This window comes from Kogia breviceps, chromosome 4 (assembly GCF_026419965.1).
Source record: "Kogia breviceps isolate mKogBre1 chromosome 4, mKogBre1 haplotype 1, whole genome shotgun sequence".
Lineage (NCBI taxonomy): Eukaryota > Metazoa > Chordata > Mammalia > Artiodactyla > Physeteridae > Kogia > Kogia breviceps.
This window is the reverse complement of record NC_081313.1, coordinates 45,620,700-45,646,294: the sequence shown is the minus strand read 5'-3', so window position 1 is coordinate 45,646,294 and position 25,595 is coordinate 45,620,700. Positions and strand designations below refer to the sequence as shown.

General features: G+C 40.0%; 1 protein-coding gene and 1 long non-coding RNA gene across 15 annotated transcripts in view; one reads left to right on the top strand and one right to left on the bottom strand.

The window, feature by feature from the left end:
• Nucleotides 1–25,595, top strand: part of PDE4D (phosphodiesterase 4D) — a 1,495,323-nt gene that overhangs the window by 1,426,197 nt on the left and 43,531 nt on the right. For 10 of the 13 annotated variants that reach the window (XM_067031002.1, XM_067031004.1, XM_067031001.1 and 7 more), the window contains one exon: nucleotides 12,736–12,848. In XM_067031002.1, coding sequence (XP_066887103.1) covers nucleotides 12,736–12,848 — 113 coding nt within the window. Of the gene's footprint in view, nucleotides 1–10,854; nucleotides 10,977–11,861; nucleotides 12,650–12,735; nucleotides 12,849–21,140; nucleotides 21,548–25,595 lie in introns of those variants that run through there. The other 3 variants (XM_067031008.1, XM_059060971.2, XM_067031007.1) reach the window with 3 other exon arrangements.
• Nucleotides 1,680–11,838, bottom strand: LOC136794001 (uncharacterized). Of its 2 annotated transcripts, none has more exons than XR_010840149.1 (3): nucleotides 11,075–11,838; nucleotides 10,551–10,617; nucleotides 1,680–1,751 (listed from the first exon to the last, which is right to left on the bottom strand). It is a non-coding gene; the product is annotated as an uncharacterized lncRNA (long non-coding RNA). The 2 variants fall into 2 exon arrangements; XR_010840148.1 differs by lacking the exon at nucleotides 1,680–1,751 and adding an exon at nucleotides 7,693–8,692.

Genomic DNA, 25,595 nt, shown 5'->3' with positions numbered 1-25,595 from the left:
CGCGGGCTTCTCATTGCAATGGCTTCTCTTGTTGCGGAGCATGGGCTCTAGGCGTGCGGGCTTCAGTAGTTGTGGCTCGCGGGCTCTAGAGCACAGTCTCAGCAGTTGTGGCGCACGGGCTTAGTTGCTCCACAGCATGTGGGATCTCCCCGGACCAGGGCTCGAACCCGTGTCCCCTGCATTGGCAGGCGGATTCTTAACCACTGCGCCACCAGGGAAGTTCTGCAATGGATTCTTAATCTACCTCCTCCCTTCCTCATTTTATCCTCCTGGGCCACAAGTACACTTATGCAATTCCCTCAATATCCATTAGCTCAAGGCCACACATTGAAGTATTCCACTCTGTTTCCCTCGTGCTCCTCGGAAGGAGTCTACTCTATCCGGGCTATTTTCCACCCACACATGGAACCTTTATTCAGGCTTCAGATGTTTCTTCTACCTGAAAAGAATGCCAGTTGACTCCCTCCTCCTGCCCACAGCCATTCAAACCACAGACTGTGCCGAAGACCTCCATCCAGGTGCACCTTCTTCCTGGAACCCTGCACACCTAGCTGCCGTCCATACCTCCTGCTCCCTGCCCTGAGCCACAGTAGCACTTCCAAGCTGATGATTTCCATGCCACCTTCCACTGTCTCTAGGCAGCAACTGGTCATGTGTCTGATTTTCTCAGCAGGGTATTATAAATTCCTTCCCAGGCCCAGGCCACTGAATCTTTCATGTTCTTGTATTTCACAGCAACCAGCACATCAGAGAGGCTCAATAAATATGTATGGATTGTTGGACTGCTCTCTTTCTGGGATAAGAGAGAGAAAGGGGAAGGAAGGGGAGGAGGAAGATTACTCTCTTGCCACTTCTCAACAGTGCATGCGGACATGAGGAGGGGAAAGATGTCGTCCTTGGTGTAGATTTCAAATATATGGGAACCTACAGAACATATGTATTGTGTTTATGTTTTCAGACTCACCTGACATGATATAGAGCAAAGTTTTCCAAAGTATGCTTCAAGACATTATAGTTGTTGCACTCCAAGATCAAATATGTTTTAATAATACTTGTTAAATGACATTAAATAGGTCTCTTTGCTGTAGAGCTTCTAGCTTTTGGTAGGTTCATGTCCATTAAAATCACTGCTCCTTAAAATCATATGTAACATTTCCAAATGTTGTTTGCCTACAGAATTCTCTTAGTAAGGAGACTCTCATAGGAATTATGTTCATTTAAACATTCTTTGGGAAATGTTGGAGTGATATCTCCCGGTAACTTCATAGTAAGTGGTGTTCTGTCATTAACCAATGACATATTTGTACTTTTAAAAAAAAAATAATTATTTATTTTTGGCTGTGTTGGGTCTTCGTTTCTATGCGAGGGCTTTCTCTAGTTGCGGTGAGCGGGGGCCACCCTTCATCTCCGTGTGCGGGCCTCTCACTATCGCGGCCTCTCTTATTGCAGAGCACAGGCTCCAGACACGCAGGCTCAGTAGTTGCGGCTCACGGGCCTAGTTGCTCCGCGGCATGTGAGATCCTCCCAGACCAGGGCTCGAACCCGTGTTCCCTGCATTGCCAGGCAGATTCTCAACCACTGTGCCACCAGGGAAGCCCCCGTATTTTTAAATACTAGTGATTTTGCATGATTTGGTGTGGTCTTGTGAAGGCTATTCTAGATCGTAGATTCTTCACTCATGTTCAGCCCAGAACTGGTTAATAATTGAAGGATGATGGTAAGAAAATAGTAATTGGCTTAGGATTGAGAACCTGTGAGAGTGGAAGTAACCCTTTAAGTATGAAATGCCTTATTGTAGATTAATTTATTTAAACAACCTTATAAGTTGGGTCAGAATAATAGTTACTATTGATTGAGTACCTGCTATAAGTCAGATATACGTGCATTACATGCATTTTCACATGCATTTCTCATAAAAATTAATTCCCAATTTATACAATGGGCTCAGGTATTTAAACGACTAATTTAAGATAACATGATGACTAGAACAATGGCAAAGCTGGAATTCAAATTCTGGGTGACTTAAAAATCTATGCTCTTTCCGATGTCATACTGCTTCCCATGGGGGACTCTACAGGTTGTGGGTCTTTGCATGTGTGTGTAAGAGCTTTCTTATCCAAATCTAAACCTCCCCAGATACTCTTGTACAATTAGAAAACTAATTTTTTACTGAAGCTTGTGTATGGTGCCAGTTCATGCACAAGTCGACCATCCATGTATATATGATATAATCTTGAGTGCTGAAACTTGCTCTATAATGTATACACATTTAACAAATGCAGTTTTACCAGTAGGCTGACTTAGCTTCTCACTCATATGTTCTACTTATAGCACAAGTAGTGAGTATAAAAATGGGACATAAGGAGTTACCCTTCTCAAACCTATTCATAGCCTATTTGAAAGAGCCTAGTCTTTCTTTGGACACCTTTTGTATAGATATATTTTTCTTAGCTCAGACTTCAATTCCCTTAAATGGAATGAATGTCTCTTTGGTATTACTTCTCTTTAGGTATCCCTAGTGAAGGGGAGTAAGGAAACAAAGAAGACAGCAGAGGTACCAATTCGGAGTAAAAAATTCTGGAGCAGTTTTGATTAAAACAATTATTTTCTTTTCTCCATTTGGGAAGGAATTCTCCACCTGGAGTCCTTGGGGACTTCAGGGAAGCCAGTGAACACTTTTAAAATAAAAACTCTGATTATATGAACTTAGGTCTAGTTTTCTGGAGAGGTTTGCTTTAGATTCTCAAAAGGTTTAGTAGACTTCCAAAAAGGTTTACAAGCATTGTGCCTTTTGAAGTACAGGGAATCAAAATATACCTACCACCAACGTCTCCTTTATGGGCAATCACTTAAAGGAGTTTTCCTTCCATGTGAAAAGTCAGAACAAAGATTGGGAGATAAGGATGATGGAGTGTACAAGATAGAATAGTGAGCAATGAATCAAGTATAGGTAATGGTGAAAAGAAATACATGATATAATGTGACCATGAATTATAAAGAATTGAGAAAGGATTCTGAAGACAGAAAAGTCATATTCTAAGGAAAATCTAAATAAAAGTCTGGAATTTAAAAATCTAAATTATTTTTTAAGGCGTAAAACCAACAGAGTGTGTATGTGTGGGGTGTAGGAATGGGGAAACAGATGGGGATGGGGTGGATGGGGGAGATGAAGTAGTGAAAACACAGAATAATCTAATGGGGAGGCCATAGACAGTATTTAAGTTTATTACATTGAGAGAGAAATATAGATTTAAACATGGCTGTTAGAAAATAACACCAGCACTACAGATTGGCTAAACTCAGAGCAGCAAGAATAGGTAAGTAGGTAGGAGATCCAGCTATTCTCCCAATTTTGATTTGCATATGGAACCCATTCTCTTGATCTTGGTAGGATGGATGGCACACAGCCTTTAGTTCATTCACTTGTTCCCCTCAAACTTCATACCTGCATATTGATGGAATCTTTCAAAATGTTGCCTGATTTTATGAAGTTCATTCTCTGTATTTATCATAATACCTATCATTTCAGTATAATATTAATATATCTTACAAAAGACACCATGATGCATTAACCATTCCAAAGTTCTGGCAATGTTAGTTCATGATACTCTTTAACAACAGACAACACAGTTCGAAAGCAAAAGATGTAGCATAAGCGATACATGAAGATGGATACATCTAGAGAGGCATACCCAGGACATGATGACTACTTAAATCTTACTTGGAAAGAAATATTCTTATTTGTTATAAAGCATGCCTACTTATTGGTTATTTACTCACAAATACTTGTTGAGTGCCTGTCAATGTCAGCAACTGTCCTAGGCACTTGTAGAAAAGCACATAGAAAAGTGACATAAACACAGTCATAGAGACAGAAGCCAGAAAATTGTATCTAGGTGGATGGATTGGCTGAGAATGGCAGCCTTAGATGGGATGGTGAATAAGAGTAGCTGGAATGGTGTGGAAAAGCCCACTGAAAACAAAAAGGCCTTCTGTGAACTCAAGAAGTATGGCATTCATAGAATAAGAAGGAGGGAGTTTGTGCAGCTGAATTTTCAGTGAGGAACTGACACATTAAAAACAGAGCTTAAGGAAGATTATTCTGACTTTATAAACAGGACTGTGGTGAGAAAAACTGCACCCAGGGAGATCCAGTAGTCCTCTGTTACACGAATCTAGAAATAGATAGATGAGGATTTGACTGAAGGTGGCAGTTGTGGAAATTAAGAAGAAATTGGTAAATCAATTGGCAAAGTATTAGATGGGAATATGGTTGGGGGCAGGGGTAGAGGGTATAAATATACAGCAGAGAAAGCAAGACTTTCTATTTGTCAATAACTTTCTTTCTCAAAATATCTTAATTTCAAATGTAAAACATCCATACCTGGTATACAGTTGAGTTAAACTCACAGAGTTCCAGAATCATGGTATTGGATGGGACCTCTGAAGACATCTGGTCAATTCTGGAATGCCCTCTATAGTACTACCTGACCCCACCCAGGTTAATCAGTCATGAACAACTTCAAAACCAACACCTCACCCAGATTAACATAGTGTCAGAAGTTATAAAATAAGCAAGTACCAGAGCTGTGTAGGAAGTAGAGATCACCTAAGCAAACTCCTTACTTGCTATAAGGAATGCTTTGTGCAAGAACTGACAGAGATAAAGATGACTCTGTCATCCCTGAAGGTTGATGGAAACACAGATACCCTCCTACAAGCCCCCTCCCCACGGGAAGCAAAATGACTCCTAAGGTTGTAACAGGAGTATGAAAGTAACATACATAGTTCTAATAGTTTTCTTTTTTCAGCCTTTTTGCAAAATGTTTGTTGTTCTTTTATTGAAACAAATTCCCAGAGAGAAGCTTCCTCACTAGCATTTCTAATCTTTGTTGGTGAAACATAAATTGGGAATGAAAATCACCTTACCTCAAACTGATGGGTGTATACAGTCTGTTTTGGATATCAGTGGCTATGCCTTGATACTCTCTCCTTTGAAATTCTTTTTCTTTACTCCTGAGAGGTTCTCTCCCTACCTTTCTGGCAGCTTCTCCTCTCACACTAGGCCTCCTAACTGGTCTTGTCTTTCTCCAACCCTCCTTTCACACTTCCCAGAGTAATCTTTCTGAAAAGCAAATCTGACCATGTGACATTCTTGCTTAGATTTTTAGTGGCTCCTTGGGGAAAAAACAACATAAACTCTTGGAATAGTATACTGAATCCCCCATAACTGCCTCTCTGCCTTTATCTTTGTCCATTGCTGGATCCCAAACTTAGCATTCTTCTCTGCTTGTAGCTACCTGAATGGCCTATGTTCTCTAACTGGCAGTGACACATTACTCTATCTTAGATGTCACCTCCCATTTCTCACCTGGTTAACTCTTCAATTCACCCTTGGAGACTCAAGGCAGGCATTCCCTCTTTCAGAAAGTTTTCCCAGATCTCTCCTGAGATGTGGTAGTTGGCACCTTCCCTGTCGCCCATCTCTGCCTTATGCCGACTTTGCTGTACCTACTGCCTGGTTTTGGTGGAAAATTACATACATATCTCCAATAATTGCCTTCCTCATTGGACTGTGAGCTTCTTTAAACCCAAAGTGATTTCCTTCCATTTGGTGTACCCCGCGCCTGGGACCTAGCAGGTGTTCAATATATGTTTATTCAAGTGAAAAGAAAATTATTATAATCAGTAGAATGTAAACTCCTTGAGAGTAGGCAGGAACTTGTAACTACCTTGTTCATTGCTATATCTCCATCATTTAGTGCAGTACCTGGAAAAGAATCTAGTAGGTAAGCAACACAAGGTTATTGAACTCACGGTCTCTCACTTAAAATAATCTACAAGGTTCTTGTTATTATCCCCAATCTACAGGTGAGGAAATTAAGGTCCAAGAAAGATGAGGTGATGTGCCAGGGATGATGGCTTGTATGTAGTGGAATGGAGATGGGAACCACCTCCTTGTCTTCTAGTTTCCATCAAGGAGTAATATTACTTAGAGTCGTTCACGTGTCACATAAAGTCCGCAATCCAGATGTCTGATTAAGCTTGCCTCAAACTCCAATTCCTTGGACAAAATTCCTTCCTGCTCTTACACTGAGTTCCAAAAGCTTCCCCCTCTTTCTCTGTCTCTTCTCAGTGTCAGCTCAGGCTGACATTTCAGTTTGAGCCAATCTGGCCTCCAAGCTCAGATTAAACAAAACAAAATCTCTTTATCTCAGCATTTTGTACCTTTATTAAAGACTGGGGGGAGTGGGAGATTTATAGGGTGAACTTATCCTGTAAACAAAACTGACTCCTTTCTGTTATACACACACACACACACCACATATCACATATATTCCCACTGGAGCAACAAGCATATTCTCCCCCTTTCCTATGTGGAAGAGACCACAGGTTAGTTCTGCCCAAACCAGTACTCCTTAAGTCCCATCTTCTGTAATAAGTAGCCTTGTCAAGCACTTCCTTGCACTCTCCCTGAAAGAAATTCTGGTGAATAGAGTTACGATGAATACAATACGATGACAATTTCAGAAGACTGTAGTTTTTTTAAGAGCAAGAAGTCTATTCCTTTGAAAGTCCCACTGAGCAGTCCTTCTATTCATGCCTGACACGTATGAGAGCATATGCTTATGTCAAATTTTAATACTGAGATTGTCTTAGATAAGAATAATCATCAGAAAAGCAAATATTCTGTAAATTATTAATTTTATTCTACCAATAACATGGCTGAAGATAATGGCCTCACGGACTTCAGCCTTGCCTCCCTCAATCCCATTTACTGCAGAGTCCTAGAATTTTCCATGTTAATAAAACCAGATTCCCTATCGAGCAGTACTCCAAATCACTCAGTTGCTCTTCCTTTTGAAGATTCAGTCCAAAGCCCCTACACATGCCTGACAAGACTTCCATGACCAGTGTCTGTGGATTTCTCCAGCCTCTTTCCCCCTGAGCAAGGTCCTACTTATGGGAGTTCCTTACCCGACATACACATATACATACATCTTTTGAACTCAGGCCCATGTGCTTGTTCATATTATTTTCCCTTAAAAACTCTTCCCACCCCCTTCACTTACCTCCTGTTTCATTCTTTAAGCCTCAGCCTTCTCCCACTCCACCTCTGATTTAAATTGCCTTCTGTTATTCTCCCATAGCCTACATGCTTCCTTCTTTCAGAATGCTTTCTAGAATATAGTATGCTGAAACTATTTCCACCCCTGGACTCTAAGCTTTCCTTGTATAAGGGGCACATTCTTTCCTTCATCTTGTTTTTGCAGACTCTAATAAAGTGCATGACACATACTTGGTGCTAAATAAATGTTTGTTGAATTTCTGATGGTACTAGAAGTCAGTGAAATCCAATCTTGTATTCATTTCATTAAAAAATTCTACTAGAGCCTTAGGCAGACCGAGAAAAAAAATCACAGATAGTCGGAAGATAGAGAAAAACTCACAAAATTATGTACACCTTCTCCTTGGAGGCTTTTTGAAGTACTAAGTGAAATTTTATATTTTTCATAAGATTTCAAAACAAGAACTTGATGCCAGAAATACACTTGGAAATGAGAACAGCTTGCCACTGGCAAGCTCCGCTTAAACCTGTTACATGTACACATTGAAAGTGTATCCAACTCCTTCATGTATTTCCCATCAGATAAAATGTAGAGACAAAAAAAAGTCAGCAAAAGTTAGAGCTAAATTGCATCAATCTTTTACTGTAGCAAATTCAGGGAGTGACTAGCTTGAAGCAATACATGGTGAAGTGGAAATCATTTTTCTCCAGTTCTACCTACTTTAGACACTATCAATTCCATCCTTGGGAACAAAGAGGGAATTTGGGTGGGAATTAGGAAAGGAGAAGCTGGAATTGCTTAGGAAGATATACATTTAATTACTTGCTCCTAGGAGATGTTTAGTGAAGGACTTTTTTTTCTTTTTCATTTTTAAGAACAATCTGAATCAGCCGTTACAGTTTGTGTTTATTTTTTTTAATTAAGGGAAAGCAAATGGTGTCCAAGGTAAAGTGATTTTTTTGGACTTGTTCTCTTCATTTACACCAATAGGCCTGTCTAGGAGTTATGACAAATTTATACAGACCTTTAATCAGTCAAGAGTTGGCAAAGAAACTGACATCCATAGAGTCACACATTGTGTAGAAAGGATCCTTTTACCTCAATGGTCAACATCGCTGTGAGTTGTGGCTAAGAGTAAACGGCTGAACATTTCACAAGAAAATGACCTCAACCTCTAGCTCACTGCTGTGGCTCTGAGGCAATTAGTTTTTTCCTTTTCAAAAGGAAGCTGCTGCTTCAGCATCTTCTCCTGGAGCTCCTGGCACCATTTCAGGCCATGTGTCAGGGGAACCCTTGATCACATCACAATGACGGAAGCCAAGTGCTGGCCTGCAAGAATTGAGGACTGTTTGTTCACAGAAGATCCTGAGCAGAAACACGGGTGTCACATAGTTCAAGGGGGCCTTGAAGGAAACTGATGCTGCTGTAGGAGGGGACTTCCAAAGGCTCAAGTTATTTCTCAGTTGCTGTTCCAGAGCCCTCTCCTGGCTTTTATGGAATTTGGCCAAGAGTTGTTGCTTAGACAGTTTCTCCCTGTAGTTCCTTGACTTAGCAAGATTTTGGACGGGAAAATAGAAGAGTTTTCTTATATTTTCACGTATGGCCACAGTGACTGCTACTCTCTGGGGAGAAAAGTATTTTATTCATGAATGCAGTATGTGTTCTTGGTAAAACCCCAAATTAGACTAGCTCACTGTTTTTGTCCTGTGAAGTGTTGGTGACATTTAGGTGTGTTGTTTGGTGTGCTGACTCAGTTTCCTGGAGGATAGCTGGCAACTCCACATTGAGGCTTTTTTAGTGGGGATGAAAAAGTCAGTTACTTGATGTTTTAGAACATTTGGGGTTAAAATTCCTAAAAGTTAAGCTTGAACACTGATCCTGAAAAACTGTGGCTAACCGTATTGCCTATAAACCTAGGAATTTGGAAAAAGTAGTATTCTCAGCTCTATGCTAATATCAACAGTAATTCTTTATTTGAGCAACAGTTTTATAGAACAAACTGTTCTTTGCTCTGTTGTTAGTAATTATTTTCTTACTTATTGGTATGTAGGTGTGCTCTGGTCATTTTTTTTTTTTTTTCTTTTTTCATTCCCCAGATTTATACAGCGCATGCAGAAGTAGTTAGAACTTAAAATACATACACAATAAAGGTGTTTTTTAAAAAAATTAAAATAATAAAATAAAATACATACACAGGCCACATTCTTATTGTACTCAAATGCTGATTTTGTCAAAATGACTAATCTATGATTGGGATATAAAGTAGATCTTCTGAAACAAGCTGTCCCTCTTGTCCCTGTACTGCCTTCTTAAGAACAAGTCCTGTATTTAAGTACATAATGTCTTGAGGCATCGAAACTTTACTGAATTACTTCTTCACTATTACAGTTAAAAATTAAACACTGAAGTGTAATAGTGGTGCCATATCCTGCTAGGTCCAAGGCCTATATTTCTGAAAAGCTTTGAGGAGTTGGTGAAGATGGGAGGGGGACTGGGAGGTCCCCCTGGGGCTCAGAATTTGGAAAAGTTGGAGAGCAGGGGAGAGGTACACAGAACACCAAGCCTTTGAGGCGTGGAGAGGGGATTCCTGGCTTCCAGATATAACCAGTGACTGGAAAGATGGCAGTGAACAAATCCTAGATACAATGGTCATGCATCTTTTTTTTTTTTTTTTTTTTTTTTGCGGTATGCGGGCCTCTCACTGTTGTGGCCTCTCCCGTTGCGGAGCACAGGCTCCGGACGCGCAGGCCTAGCGGCCATGGCTCACGGGCTTAGTTGCTCCGCGGCATGTGGGATCCTCCCGGACCAGGGCACGAATCCGTGTCTCCTACATCGGCAGGCGGATTCCCAACCACTGCGCCACCAGGGAAGCCCGGTCATGCATCTTTAATCCATTGGATGAGCTAACTATGGAGAGCCCAAATCAAATCACCTGAAATAAGTTAATTTCCTCTTAAAATTCCTACATCCTTATTTTATACCTTGGAAGAAAAAAGCCAAAATAAAACCATATAGTACATGTACTTCCATCACAACTAGGTAATGTTATAGTTGCATATGGAAGATATTAAGTAAAATGAAAATGTGTTATGGTCATAGGCTTTTTTTTTTTTTTTTTTTTTTTTTTTTTTTTGCGGTACGCGGGCCTCTCACTGTTGTGGCCCCTCCCGTTGCGGAGCACAGGCTCCGGACTCGCAGGCTCAGCGGCCATGGCTCACGGGTCCAGCCGCTCCGCGGCATGTGGGATCCTCCCGGACCGGAGCACGAACCCGTGTCCCCTGCATTGGCAGGCGGGCTCTCAACCACTGCGCCACCAGGGAAGCCCGGCTTAATTATTATTTGTGATCTTTAGGATATGGGATTACAAGGAACTTTCTGCATTACATCTTTGTGTAATGTTTCAAATTTTACAACAAGCATGTTATATTTTTATATATTTAATCAGAGAAAGGCTATACAAATAAAACACTTTATACTTACGATTTAAGATTATCTATAAGGTTTTTCCTTTTGTTGGGGGAAAAGCTCCAATCACACTTTAATTCATCTGGCAAGGTTAGGTAGTGTTGTTCCCCAAAAGTATACATTTACAGAGATTGGTGCAGGAAAAAAAAAGTGGAATAAAAGAGGCAATTTTTAACCTAGAGTTCCCAAAGTGAATAGCAAACAGTTCAAGAATACCTGATGATAATAAGCCACATGGCCCATGTAACAAATACTTTGAAAGTTATTCTAACTTGTACAAATGTTATATAAAAACCTATCTGGAAAATCCCAGGAACCCGAGATTCAGCCCGAGATTTGATGTGCCACTCATCATTTATGGAGTCTAAATTTCAAGGGCAGAATTTCTTCTCCAATACCTGTAGATTCGAAGACCAAGGAAAAGGATCTCACCAACTTCATGTAAGCTTTTCAGTGTATTCTTTCTGACAGTAACAAAGTTTCGTAAGATGGGCTCTTGGGAGTTTGGAAGTTTTCCCTCCTCTAAAAGGTTTGCTTACCTGCACGTTAATATAGTGAAGTTCTCTGCAATTGATCCCTTACTGCAGAGCTCCCCCAGGGTCAAATTTTGTAAGTAGAACCTGCTTCCATATGCTGTCTTTGGATGTGGTCTTTCCATTTTCTCATGTTTGTAGTTTTTTTCTGTGCACGGTGGGTAGAAACACTCTTCCAGACTCTTCCCATTGGCATCGAAACACCATCCCGGTCCCTGATTTGCAATTCCACTGACGAAGGAAGCATGTATGCAGGACATGCAGGAGTAAATTGCCCCTATGGCGTGCTGCATTCACATTGCTCTTCCTTTACTGTAACTCTTAGACAATTCTGAATGTGAAAACACAACATATTGCCAAATCTGTGAATTCTAAGGCGTTCTGACCCACAACATTGTATGTTTTTGTTTGCTTGCTTATGTCCACCCCGAAATCTAGACGTATGGTTCTTAGCAGAGGCTGGGCTGGGAACTGAGGGTCTGGTCTTAACAGAAATACTTTTGATTGCACAACCACCCTCTTGAAGTAGGTAAATCCTAAACCCTCAGAAACGAAGCCTCAGAAACACTAAAACCCAAACCCACACAAACGGTTGCGCGGGTCCTAAATAACCCAGCTTGTGCCGCTCGTCGGGCTCTCGGGCGAAAGTTCGCAGGAAGCACGGGACGGTGGAGACGCGGAGGCTCGGGCCGTCTGGGCAACCAGGAGGGCCTCGGCTCGGCTGGGCGCGCGGGGTCCCCGCGGGGCAGGTGCGCCGTCGCGCGCGCTTGCGCCCCAGGTCCCGCCTGAGCCCCGCGGCGGGCGCGACCCCGGGCGGCGGGCGAGCCGGCGGCGGGCGCTCCACGCCGGGTTTTCCGCCGCTCCCCTCTCCCCGGCGGCCCCCGGCAGCAGCACTGACACACACTCTAGCGCCCGCGCCTCCCCAGCCGGGCTTCGGAGCGAGCGGCGCGGGGCCGCGCGGGTTGATGCTGCGGCGAGGCAGTGGGGCGGCGGGGGCCCCTGGCGGGCCGTGGCCCCGGGCGATCTCGGCGTGAGAGAGCCGAGGAGGAGCCGGGCGGCGCCAAGGGCCGTGCGGGGCGCGAGGGGGAGTGTTCTCGGAAAGCCGCGGCGATGGAGCCGCGCTGCGCCCGCCGCCGGAGGAGTTGAGAAAGAAAACAGGAAACGTGGTGGCTGCGCACCCGGCCGCGGCTGATTCATTCGCTTTGAGTGAAGGCTCGGCAGGAGGGGCGGGCGCGGGGCCGCGGCTCGGAGCCGGGAGCCGCGCAGATCGCGCCGTGGACCAGACGCTCCCTCCGCGGGGCGGGCTCCCGGGCGCGCGCGCGCCACCCCCTTCGCCGTCCTCCGGCACCAGGACTTCTTCAAAGTCGCATCTTGAGGGTTTTGGTCCGTGTAGAGAAGTTGGCTTGCCGCACTTGGCGCGCCCTTTCTGGACGCCGAACAGAGACGCCAAGCTGGAGAGGGCGTGCGTTCCCGAGGCCGGCCGCACCGCTAGCAGAGCCCCGGCCCCCGTAGCGGTGCCCGGCTCGTCAATATGAAGGAGCAGCCCTCATGTGCGGGCACCGGGCATCCGAGCATGACGGGGTACGGCAGGATGGCCCCCTTTGAACTCGCCGGCGGCCCTGTGAAGCGCTTGAGAACTGAGTGCCCCTTTCCCTATCTCTTCGCAGAGGAGGCCTACCAGAAACTGGCCAGCGAGACCCTGGAGGAGCTGGACTGGTGTCTGGACCAGCTAGAGACCCTGCAGACCAGGCACTCCGTCAGTGAGATGGCCTCCAACAAGGTAAGCCCCGGCTCGGCTCTCACCGAGGCTCCTAGGCTGCTGATTCCCACGCTGGTGAAGCTACCAGTCCCCATGGCCCGGGGAAATACATACAGGGGTTTGTCACACTCACTGCATTTTGGCTCCCTTGGAAGGAGATTCCTGATGCCGTGCCTTCCCTCTCTCTTCTGTTCACTCCAGAGAAATTAAACATTTTGCAAAAGCAACTTTGACATAGTTTGACTGCAGTACCCCCAGGACACTCTGCGTGTGCGTGTGTGTGTGTGTGTGTGTGTGTGTGTGTGTGTGTGTGTGTTTGGAGGGGTACTTCTAAGTGACACTTTGTCCTTGCAACAGAAACCGAGTCTGGTCTACAGGCAATCCATGTTGTAGGGTATTCTTGGGATTCCCAGTGGGAAATAAGAGTTACTAGAGGTCGGTGCAATCCCTTGGATGTCACCACCTACTGAACTCAAACGCAGAAGAGTTCACTGAACTTGGAACCTTAACCCCCATTTATCTAAGTGTCAGGGTACCCTGTAAGAACTGAGCCTTTATCTTTTTGCTTGGCCATATATGTCCACAGGGGACGTCAAAGTTAAGGTTCATTGTGATCACTGCCTTTGTTTCCGTGAATCTTGGAGAGAGAGTCCAGTTTTCTGAGGTTATTTAGTTACAGTGATGCTTCAATGGGGCATTTGTGCCGTATGCCAAGGTGCTGGTCTTGGTGGATAGTGGAGGTTTGAGGGCTGAGAATCAACCCTTAGCCTGGCACAGCCTTAAAGCAAGGTAGAGTGTTGTCAGTTTTGGTGTATTTTTTGGGATTCCTTGTTTGTTTTTTTTAAAACAATCTTCAGTTATGTAAGGAAATAATTGGGATTATGTATGTTTTTAAGGATTGTTTGGCTCAGGAGATAGGAAAGGAGGCATGGGCATGTTGGATGCAGGTGGCTGAGGGATTTAGCCAGTAAGGACTGGTAACTTTGTGTGGAAATTAATAACAGTTGCCCCCTAACGATATTTAAATATCTTTGGCCACCTATTTACAAGGTCAGGAAGGTATACCATTTTACTGTTTATCTACATGCACATATTTTTCAGAGAGCTATGCTTTTTTTTTAGTTTACTGTAGTTTTTATCCCACCTGTTTTTTTCTCATGCAGTTTTAAAAAATATCATAGCATATCACCCACTTGGTTGTCTTATCTGTTGACAATGCTTATACAGACAGCATGGTTTTTAAGTAAAAAGGTAGCTTCCAATAAACAAAATAAAAAGGACCCCCCACCCCAGTCACTATCTGCGGGCACTAATCTACCTGTAAGCACACTGACCTACCCATATGCACACTGGTGATCAAATCTGTATTTTTTTTTTCTGTCGTTTAAGCCTCATTTCTAAATTTGGTATGGCTTCTCATCAAAATGATGGGTTATTACTCCCTGCCGTGGCATCAGGTGCCATTGTTCTCATCTGGCTAACAAATTCTTAGTTCATTGATACATTTTATAACATATAGATTGTTCTTTCATACTTTGGTTCATAATAGCAGTAGACATATGCTGAGTATCTCCAGTGTCCTAAACGCCGAATGGGACCATTCTGCAGTGGGCCTGAGTTCTTATTCTCTTGTCTGGTTAATTCTATGTAGTAAAAGGAAAAAACAGAAGGCACCAAAAGATGTGCAAGCCTTTGCTTATATTTTCAAGATGATTTGACAGTACTTTTTCAGCACAATGAACCTCAGCAGCTACAATTACTTTCCCCCTAATCCATACTCTTAATGATGAGACCTCTATTTGAATTTAAAAATTAACATGAAATCTAATCATATATTGTAAATGACTTCAACCGTCAAGTATTAATTTATCTATACTTTAAGATGAAAAAATAAAACTTGAGATCACAGTGATTGGTCAAAATGATTTCTTTCTTTTAAGGGCATTTCTTTCTTTTAAAATCCCTGTCTTTTAAAGACAGGGATTTTTTTTTTTTTAATCTTTATTGTGAAGGCCCCTCAGACTAGGTTAATTTACAGGTTTAGTGTAGGAGGTGAATTTATTTGGTTGAAGTGAAATCTAGGTTAAGTGAGAAAAGACTTTTTCAAAATATAGTCATTCTAGCTGTGTTTATGTCTTGTAAGATTATTGACATGATACTTATTTTTAACATTAAAAAATTCAACTCAGCTGAAGTTGTTGATTAAACTTTTCATGTCTAATTCATTCATTTCTTTTTTTTTTTTTTAAACCCATTCACTTCTAAATGAGTGCTAAGCTCCTGTGACTTTTTATAGATGAAAACGGATTAGCATAGAAGGAAAAAGAGCTCTTGGTAAAGGTTGTAAAGTTACCCTTCAGCCAGATAACAAGGGCACAAATAAGTCACATCCACATGAGCTGTAAACTGAGTTGGAGCAGCTGATCTAAAGGTCCCCAGGAGTGATGCTGAACCTAAGTCTGAACTGGAAAAGTGACAACTTGCGTCACGTGTCCACTAGATTGTCAAGCATCTCTTGAGTGTGAATGAATAAGTCTGAGACATTGCTTTTGGTTATTAGTCTTATTGCCTTCCATTCTTTCCACATGTACTTGTTCGAACCAAACCAGTGTTTCCCTTGAAAAGTCATGAGGTTTTTCTTTGACTTCTTCTCTTTTTCAGGCTTAAAAAAAAAGTACTCTAATAGATTAAAATGACACAATAAAATACTAGTAAGAAATCAGGATTTTTAAGTGATTATGTAGAGAAAATATTTATTATGGAGGTGGATTTGGGTGTTAGGAAGAAGGAAATTGATTCCTCAAACTCATTTAACAAATTGGGTTAATGAATTGTTCATATTTTTCAAAAATCTTAATAGAAGGAATATGAACTATTAGCAGTTTTTAAATGACGCTTTAGAAGCAACTAGATGTATTTCCTGATTGGGATTGTAATGTGCATAATGCTTATGGATGGTATTGAGACAGGAAAATTATTGAATTTTTGGCTACTGCCAACGTTGGCTGTAATACATGTAGGATGCTTGTACCAAGTAGGGTAAGAGACTCCAGATGGCTTTTAGTTTGAGAGGTTAATCTACAGCATTTAGCCTCATAAACCCATTAATCTGCCCAAGATTTGTACAGATTTCCTTTGAAACCTCACTGCTAGAGTTAAGAGAGGTTTTGGTGAGGTCTCAAAGCTTTGGAGGCAGACAGACCTGGAAGTTGAATCATGGTTTTGTTCCTTACTAGCTGAGTTACATTAGAGAAATGACAAACTTTTTTTTAGCTTCGGTTTCCTTAGCATAAGATGAACACAATGATAATCTGTTTTTAAAGATCAGTGTAAGAATTTGAAAGAATATGTGTAAAATAGTTAGCTAATAAATAGTGTCTGACAGGGACTATACCTGCCATTATTGGTATTATTATTGAAGGTTTAGGTTAAACTTGATTGGTTGCCTACTTGGCTAAAATATTTTTTTTACCATTCAGTTGTCATTTATACTTGATGTTTTAAGTTTCATGGATTTTTATAATACAGTTCTTAATAACTGTCTTTAGTGCACAGTTCTGTATTGTAAAAAATGCTTAAATTATATTTATACTTTTTTTAGTATAATACAGACACAAACATTTTGAAGTTCTAATTAGAAGCTTAATCTTTTCTTAAATTTCAGCTACAGAATTCCAGACAGCTAAATACTTTTTCTCTTTTATTCTAAAACTGAAAAAACAGCACTGATTAATTTTTAGAAAATATTAAATATAATGTGGCATTAGTAGGTACATTTCCATCCTTTTGTACAGGTTTTGCAAAGCTAAAGTAACTTTTTAGACTGTTTTTAAGGCAGAATAGCTTCACAGTGTTTTTGGTTACCTTTCTCTCATAGAAAATAAACTGAGGATGTGAGGAGGGCAGGCCAGGATCTAAGCCTCAAGGGTTATGCTGTGGAACCCTGTAACTTTATTCTCTTGTGACCTAATAATGCACATTTCACCACATCTTCAATGTAAGTGTGGTGATGTTTGAAGGAGAAAAGGTCATCTTGATTTTCCCCCAAAATATACTACTATAAAAATGTATTGTTTCTTCTCTCTAAATTTGGGGCAGTTCCGAGGCTTGGCATTGCTGGAACCTACCATGCTTCAAGCTGAAAGTCTTCCTTGAAGTTAGGATTCAGGCATCCTCCTAAGAGACTTAAGGTTTTTCTTTAGTTCTTTCTAGACGTACGGAGGCCAGCTTTGCAAACGTGAATGTGACTTTTACATGGAATTTATTTTGTCTGTTTGGTTTTTAACAAAGATCTCTATCATGTTTCTGTTGCCTATAAATTAAATTGCTTTTCTGGGGTGCTTTTTCTTAGTGTTTTTGCGCTCTGCCCCCCCTGCTGCTTTTTAATAGTCAGTGCATATGTAACATATACTACAGCTTTCTGTGACTGCTGGTATATTTTCTTCTGGGCAAGAGTGGTCCTGGAATGAACATAGAATGTTCATAGAAGTGGCTAAATCTTAAGATTTTTCAGCATTACATGATTATAAGATAGCTCAGAACAGAAATAAATGTTTAATTTTGCTGAGAAGAAAGGTGAAACTAGTTGGAAAAGGCATTTTAATTTTATGAAGAGCAAATAGCAAATAACAGTCATTTACTTCAAAATATTAAAACTTATTGACATAGTCATGCAGTTATTGAGAGTTAATCAGCATACCTAAAGGAAAACTCTAAATTTTAAAAGAAAATATCTTTCGTAAATATAGAAATTGAGCTTACTGATGTTTTGAGTTCGCTATCTGCTTTTTCACCTACTTTATAAAAGTAGATTTACCAAAGATTTATGTTGTTTACATATAGAGCCTCAAAGTTAATATGACAGATTGGGCATGCTTATTTTTATGATCACTGTTTAAAAAAAATACTTTCTTTGCTTTTATTTTAAGTAATAATAGAAAGAGGGAAATACTTTTAACAGATATTTTTATGTTTCATTGAATAGTGAAGCCCTTGACTTTAACTTAATAAAACAGTAAAGATTAAAGCAAATCTTTATTTATCTCTACTGTCATCAACTCAGTTTCTGTATCAGTATTTAGTGGCAGTAAGCTTAAATATCCTTAACATTTAATTATCAAAAACTTCTATTTTTGTGGTTCAGTAAATTAGTCATTACTTGAGAAATTGCTTTCAGTTATTGCATTTTGATTTAATTATAGGAAAGAGGTAACTTGTGTCTCAGAGTGTTATGAACTATGTCTTATTTTTTGTTTTTCCAAAACAAAAGGCTTGGCCAAGATAAAATAGCACTTTTCCCAGTGTATGAATAGATTAAGCACATTTTTTCCCCAAATAGCAAAGATGATAGGTAATGATTTTGTTCAATTTAAGAAGATTCCTATGATAGTCAAAGATTGTAGCTATTCCATAAGATACGTATAATTATGGCAGATGTGAAATGCTGATAATGATTTTCAGTTGATCCATAAAATACTATGTAGAATCTGATTTTCTCTTTTTCAGAAAGAAACCAATCCTTTTAAACTGCAAATAGCTGGAGTTTATTTTGTGACAGCAAAGCTCTGCCAGGACTAGCTCTGTACCTGGCTAGTTGTGATAGTTGAATTGGCACTTTTAGTCTGAGGTCTTTCTAGGAAATAGAGCGTGGGTAGCCCTTTATTTTGCTATTCACATTAGTTTTAAAAGGCACTTTAAGAAGGCATTTTCTTTTATTTACTCTAACAGGGATTAGGATGGGGAGGGGTGAGCCTTCCTGTTTGCTTAAACAACAACTGATTCTGCTTTGTTCATTGGGAAATTCATTAAATTGGATCACCAACTGCAGTGATAATAGCTTTATTATCCTTTACACTTAGAGAATATTTTATCTTTAATGAAGTATTTTTCTTTGTTATTATTGTTTAATATTCTGGGGTTTTTTTTTATGCCTGTTTTGCTGTATTTTGTGTGTGATGAGGATGAATGGTATTTACTCTTTCTCCTGACATATACACCAATGCTTATGGCAGCTTTGTAGAGTGGAAAGGACATAGATGTTTTTTGTCAGGTGGACTTGGTTTCAAATTCTAGCTCTGCTGCTTCCTACCTAATGTTTTGGGGAACGTGCCTCACTTCTCTGAATCTCAATTTCTTCATTTCTAAATGGACATAATAAAAGGGGAAAATAAAATTGAAGGTTGTTAAGAGCATTAGATGTAATATATAGAAAGCTCACTTTGCTGAATAGCATATACTGGGTGCTCAATAAATTACGTGCAATTTATTCTATCCTTAGACTATATGGGAAAGGAGAGATTAAGAAAAACCATGTGTCATATACTCCTTGTAATATAAGAACATCATATTTTTCAGAAGAAAACTGTGACCTTTATTCTGTAATAAAACGTCAAAATTAGTGTTCTCAGACTTCCTGTGTACATTCATAACCACTGTATGTTAAATAGTTTTATTTAAAGCATTTATTTTTTAAAGTTAAATGTCCACCTGAGTGCCTCATCTTAAGCAAGGAATTACATGAAATCATGGATTTGATGTTTTAGTTATTTTTTATTATAATATTAAAATGTTATCTTTCAATATAATGTTCTAATTTTTTTAATATACATTGAAATTAATTTGTAACAAAATGAGAAAATACTCATCCACACCACCTTAAAGCATTTTACTTACCACTCACAGACAATGGGCATACTTTTCATTATACTAGTCTAAATTGGCAGCAAGAACCATCTGGGGAGTCATTTTTGGTTAGAAAGGTATGTCTGTTTTAAACAACCTATGGTTTTTCTTCTCTGCCATTAATGGGATTTCCCCACTAGAGGAGAAAATGCCAACCAACTATCATCAGCAGAAGTCTCCCATTCATTTGGCATTCATTCCTCAGGCAGAATGGTCTATGGATTTAGAGCACTCTCCTGAAGCCAGATTGCCTGTGTCGGATTCACTCTCCACCCTTTACTAAATTGAAATGGGACAGTTTACCTTCTGTGCTTCAGCTTCCTCTTCTGTTAAAGAGTTACCGTGATGATTTAATGAATTAAAAGATGGCAATTGTCTAGACAGAGTCAGGAACATAGTGGGTGCTCAGTAATGTTATGTCCTTTATATCCACCTATAAAGGAATATCATCTTTCTTTTCTTATTTTGTGGGGTGAGAGTTAGAGAAGGTGTTTGTTTGCCATCCTGATACTTATGCTTCCAGTGACCTTTTTAAGAGAGAATGGTGGGGCTTCCCTGGTGGCGCAGTGGTTGAGAGTCCACCTGCCGATGCAGGGGACACGGGTTTGTGCCCCGGTCCAGGAGGATCCCACATGCTGTGGAGCGGCTGGGCCCGTTAGCCGTGGCCACTGAGCCTGTGCGTCCGGAGCCTGTGCTCCGCAACGGGAGAGGCCACAGCAGTGAGAGGCCCGCGTACCGCAAAAAAAAAAAAAAAAAAAAAAGGAGAGAATGGTGGCCTCATGATGTTGATGTGAACCAAATAGGACTCTTTGAATGTTTCATTTGCTCTTCTCCCCAACAATGACTTTTCATGGAGTTTACCGTTTGTTTCTTTGTGTAGTTTTATGGTATAGGCCATCAAACTGGCCTGAGGTTTTCTTCTCAGAATATCTAAAAGTCTCTAAGCTGTTTCTAGCAGAAATACCTAAATAGTGGATCATATTCCAGTGACTGTTTTTTCATAAATGAATGCACCCTGTTATTCCTCTGAATGAGAATGAAAGTAACCCAGGCACAGAATCTCTTATTAATACTTAAAGTTAAGAAAACTGTATTCAGGATATAGCCTTCCATGGCACTTCTCAGCAACTTTACCATCTAGTATATGCAAACATTTCCTTGCTCAGTCAGCTGAGAGAACCTAAAGCAATGACACCCCAGTAGCATTGAACACATCTAGCACCCTCATCTTGGTTTCTAATACCATTCTCCAATAAAAGGAACCAGGACTCCTTGAAGTAGCTGATTCTAGAACTGGGGCAGGAAATGAAGCTGGAGCCATGTTGCAGTTCCAGAAAGTAAGGAAGTGCCCAAACAAATGGGAACATATCAAAGGGACACAAGAGCAAACTGAAAGAGCTCCCAGTTCTCAGCTGGAACTATTTGATCAAGAAAATAAACTAGTGTTGAAATACAGCTCAAGGTATAAAACAAATAGCCATGAGTTCAACTGATATAATTTATTGAATAAATAATTAAATGGGGGAGAAAAGACAAATCCCTTGTGCTGGAGAATTCCAAATAATTTATGTATATACTCTGCTCTCAAGGAAGGAAAGTATAACTCTCCACTCCTTAAGTGTGGGCTGTGCATATTGACTTCCTTCCAAAAAGCACAATGTGGAAAGAGGGAAAGAGTACCTCTACTGTGGACAAAGCTGATAAACACATACTACCTCAGCCAGTGATCAAAGTCGACATCAACAGTGATAAGTCAAGTTGTAGTAGGTACCCTTGATATGATCTGTTGGAAATGGTACTGACATCTGAGTTTTTCTACCAAAAACATATAACCCCACTCGAATCATGAGAATAACATCAGATAGTTCCTAGTCGAGGGACATTCTACAAAATACCGGACCAGTACTCCTCAAGGCTATGAAAGTCACCAAAAACAAGGAAAATCTGAGAAACTGTCACAGTCAAAAGGAGCCTAAGGAGACATGATGACTAAATGTAATGTATCCTGGATGGAAGCCTGGAACAGAAAAGAACATTTGGTAAGAACTAAGGAAATCTGAATAAAGTGTGGGCTTTAGTTAATAATAATGTATCAATATTGGTTCAATAATTGGGACAAATGTATCCTATACTAAAGTAAGATATTAATAATAGAGGAAACGGTGTGGGGCATATTGGAACTCTCTGTACTTACTTTCACAATTTTTCTGTAAAACTGAAGCTTTTCTAAAATAAAAAGTTTATCAGACAAATCTTAACCATCCTTTAGGGTCTACCTGCGATGCTACCTCTCCTGTGAAGCTTTTTCTGTCCTGTCTTCTCCCCATATCTCCCATCCCAGCATCCCCTAATTGGGTGTAATGTCTTTCTCCTTTGACCTTCTACAGGACTTTATTTGTAGTTCTTTTAACTCTCCGTACAATATTTGTTTCTTTGTTTTATTCCTGTCACATTTACACTAGGTCATTAGTCTTACTCATTTGCCAGCCCCCATCACATGGGACACAAGGCCATAATGAATAGGTGCTCAATAAACATTGGGTGAATTGTATGAATGGTATTGTGGAGGTGATTCTGGAAAAGCACCATTCAATGGTTCTGATCTCAGTGCTGTAGGAATCATCACTGATCAATCTCAGGGACTAAGTTTATTTTTACTCATCTAAGCCCTAAGGCTTAGAAGATAAAAATTCTTCCTTTATGGGTAATAGCTTCAACTTTACTGTTTGTGAGACCCTTTGCAAGGGAGTTACTGAACATTAGGTCAAATAATTGAAGAAATTTATCCTAATTTTTCTGTCTAATTATCACTTGAGTGGAATTACTAGAAATTAGTAAAATGAAAATATACTCTGTTTCTGCCTACCACTTAGTTCCTTGGTAGTATTTAACATGATCAGTATTTCAAAGCATCATTGTTACTCTTACCCATTATTCATCTCAGACTCAAGCCTTATGTGTTAGAACTAAAGGAAGCAGAAGTGATCATTTGTCTGACTTATCTAATCTCAGTTGGAAAACGAGGCCCAAAACTTGTCCACGTCGACCTATAGTTAGAAATCTGACTTCTTACAAAGCAGTTCATTTTCTAGAGGATCTCTGCACTGTTTGGGGTTTTGTATGCAGCCTTTATCTCCACTCATATTCATAAATTGCGGGAGGGAGATACACTTTTTATCTTTGAATGTGTTAACGGAATACAAGCCATATTTCTGATAAGTACATGGATTCAATAACTGTTCAAGTACATAACCAGTGAATTTTCTACCCAACCACTAGGAATACTGATGAGTCCTCCTACATGGCTTCTAGCCCAAACCCAGTAGTGTCAATATATGATTTTGTAGTTTTTGTAGTTGGTCATATAAATCAGTACTGGATGCATGGTGTTGGTTAAAGTAAATGCCATTTTTCACCTTGGATTGGTAGACAGGGTCTGTACATGATAGTTGATATCTTGCAAGCAAGTGGCTTTTCTGTTATTGACAAGAGTCCTGATCGTTTCACACTTAAAAATCTCTTTCCTGCTAATAGATACTCATCAGAAATTTTAGCATAGTTTATGCTGGGTTTAGTTTCATCTCATTTAAATTAAAAGTTTGTATTATACAGACAAAAACCATACAAGTCATATTGATGGCCTTAAGCTGTTCTCTCTCCACTGTACCTGTTTTAGCAATAACATTCTTATTATAGGTTTGTTCCCAGTAAAAATGACATATTTGAATACTTTCCCTGCTAGCCTGGGAAGAAAAGGTGTGCTTTTTGGTTTTTGCCTGTTACAGAGTATTCTGTGCCATTTTACCCAGGTCGTGCTTGGGTTCCTGGCAGTATCTCTGGTCTGCTGCACTGTAATCTCTATCGTGGCAGCCTCTGGCATTTATTGCTGGCAAGCAGTGTGCTTGCAGGCATAGGCACCATAATAGGAAACACCTCAGCCTGTCATAAACAGGTCTGGAGAGTAGAGAGTAAGGCCTGACAGGGATGTGTCCATAGCAAACAGGCAAAGATGAGGCTGACATTGTGGAGTAAGTACAGGCTGATGTCTGTCTTCTTCATTTCAGAAAATAACCAGCTGATTTTTAAGGCTGCTTTCCATTGTTGGCATAGCAGTGTTTTGGTTGCTTTGTTTTTGTTTTAGACTGAAATGTGAAAAAAGACATTTCTCCAAAATATTTTGAGAGGATACATCAAAATGTTTTCCTTTTGCTAGTCTCCTTCTAATTCTACCTGATCATTCCAATCCATACCCATTAGGGAGAAAGAACAGCTATTTCATTACAGTGGAAAATTACTTTTTAAAAAAGAATCATATAAAATTATCATGTGTATATTTAAAGAATTATAAATTATACTGAATTATAAAGAAAAGAACATTTCTTAGGTGACTTTTTTATGCCTTTACATCAAGTTCAAATTTTAGAAAAGGAGTACATTCTTTGACCAAGAAAGGTTCTATTTTATATTTGCTAGGTTTTTTTTTCAAGCCTCAGAAAAATAATGAGCTACAACTTTAACAATGATGAGCTTTGTCCCAAGCATTTTGGAAGAAGATAAATTTCAAAATTGAAAGGACTTTAACAGTTTTTAATAAACAGATAGAAATGCTTTCATGGGTGCTTTAAATATATATGTGTCATTTCATTATTTTGCTAGGAACCTTATTTCACAAAAGAGGTTCAAGACTGCAAGGATGAAAAAGCTGTAATTTTGCTAAAAAGAGCATATTAAAATTTAGATAGACACAGGTGAAAGTCTTGAACTTTTTTTTTTTTTTTTTTAGATTAGGTGTTAGGTGGCTATTTGCTGACCTGCCCCTTCCCTTTTTTTTTAGTAAGCACCGATCTTCTTGTACTTTTTTATTTTGAATATTTCAAGTCAGTTTCAACAATATGCTCTGATAAGAATGAGACTAATTAATACTATCTTTGATACACATGTTGATTTTCTGCTCTTTGTTTTCTTAATCTTATATTCTCAGTGTGGTCTCTTAGATCTCCATAAGGGTAAGTGATAGTTGGGTTTCAAGAAATCATAGGAATTTTTATTTACTAGAAATAGTCTTATTTCTTTAATATGCATCAGGAAAGATTAGTTTACTTTCTCCTGGAAGATACTGTTTGGGCCTACATCTTAATTTTTCTAGATAGTGTTAAAAAGCAGTAAAATAATAAAGGGTACATAGTCAAAGAGCTACAAGAGGGCTTGCATCATTACAGGCTGAATATTCAGTCCCTGTATGAAAGGAGTTTGTTCTCTCCAAAGTAGAATTCGGTGGAAAAATTACTTGTTGCCCTTTAGCCTTATTTTCAAACATTTTAGCATTATCCATTTGATGATGTCATCTTTGCAGTGTTTGACTACACTGACCAGGAGATATCAGTATGTGCCTTACGTTCTAATGTGCGATATGATCCTGATGTTTACTCAAACCTTACATTTCTAACTTAGTTCCAGAAACAGTACACGACACACCAGAACAGTTTGTCCCGTTTTTAAAGATGAAAAACTGAAGCTCAGTTAAACTTGTCCAAGATCCATATGCTTCTTAATAGATGTAAAGATAATTCGTCTTCTGAATGTAGCATCTGGGGGAAGGACTGGGAGATAGGGAAACAAGTGTTTGTTCTCAGGCTGCATTTTCAAAATATGTGCTAATTTATTTATTTAGTGAGTACTAGATTCCAAAATAGCAAGAGCCATTTTAGCAAAATATCCTCCCTAGAGGGAATCCTGTTGTGCAGCTGATTGTGCCTTTCTTGTTCTCTGTGTCATGTCAGGACGGGCACAGAGAGGACCTTCCTAGCTCCTAGCTCCAAGCGTATGATAGTGGGGTGGATGGCTTGTTAGGCTGGGAGTCAGCCTAGCAGGCAGGTGGTCAACAGGGCACAGATGTTAAATGAAGGCTAATAGGGTCAGTGGATGAGAAGACCAAGTGACTAAAGCAGATCTGAAATTCTGAGCTGGCAGGGGGTTTGAGGTGGAGCCAGATAGAATTGGATGGGATGAAGCTTACTAGTAGGGAGGGCGGCAGCAGATAGAGAAGGTATAGAATGAACTCGGGGAAGGTGTAAGCAGGTATTAGGA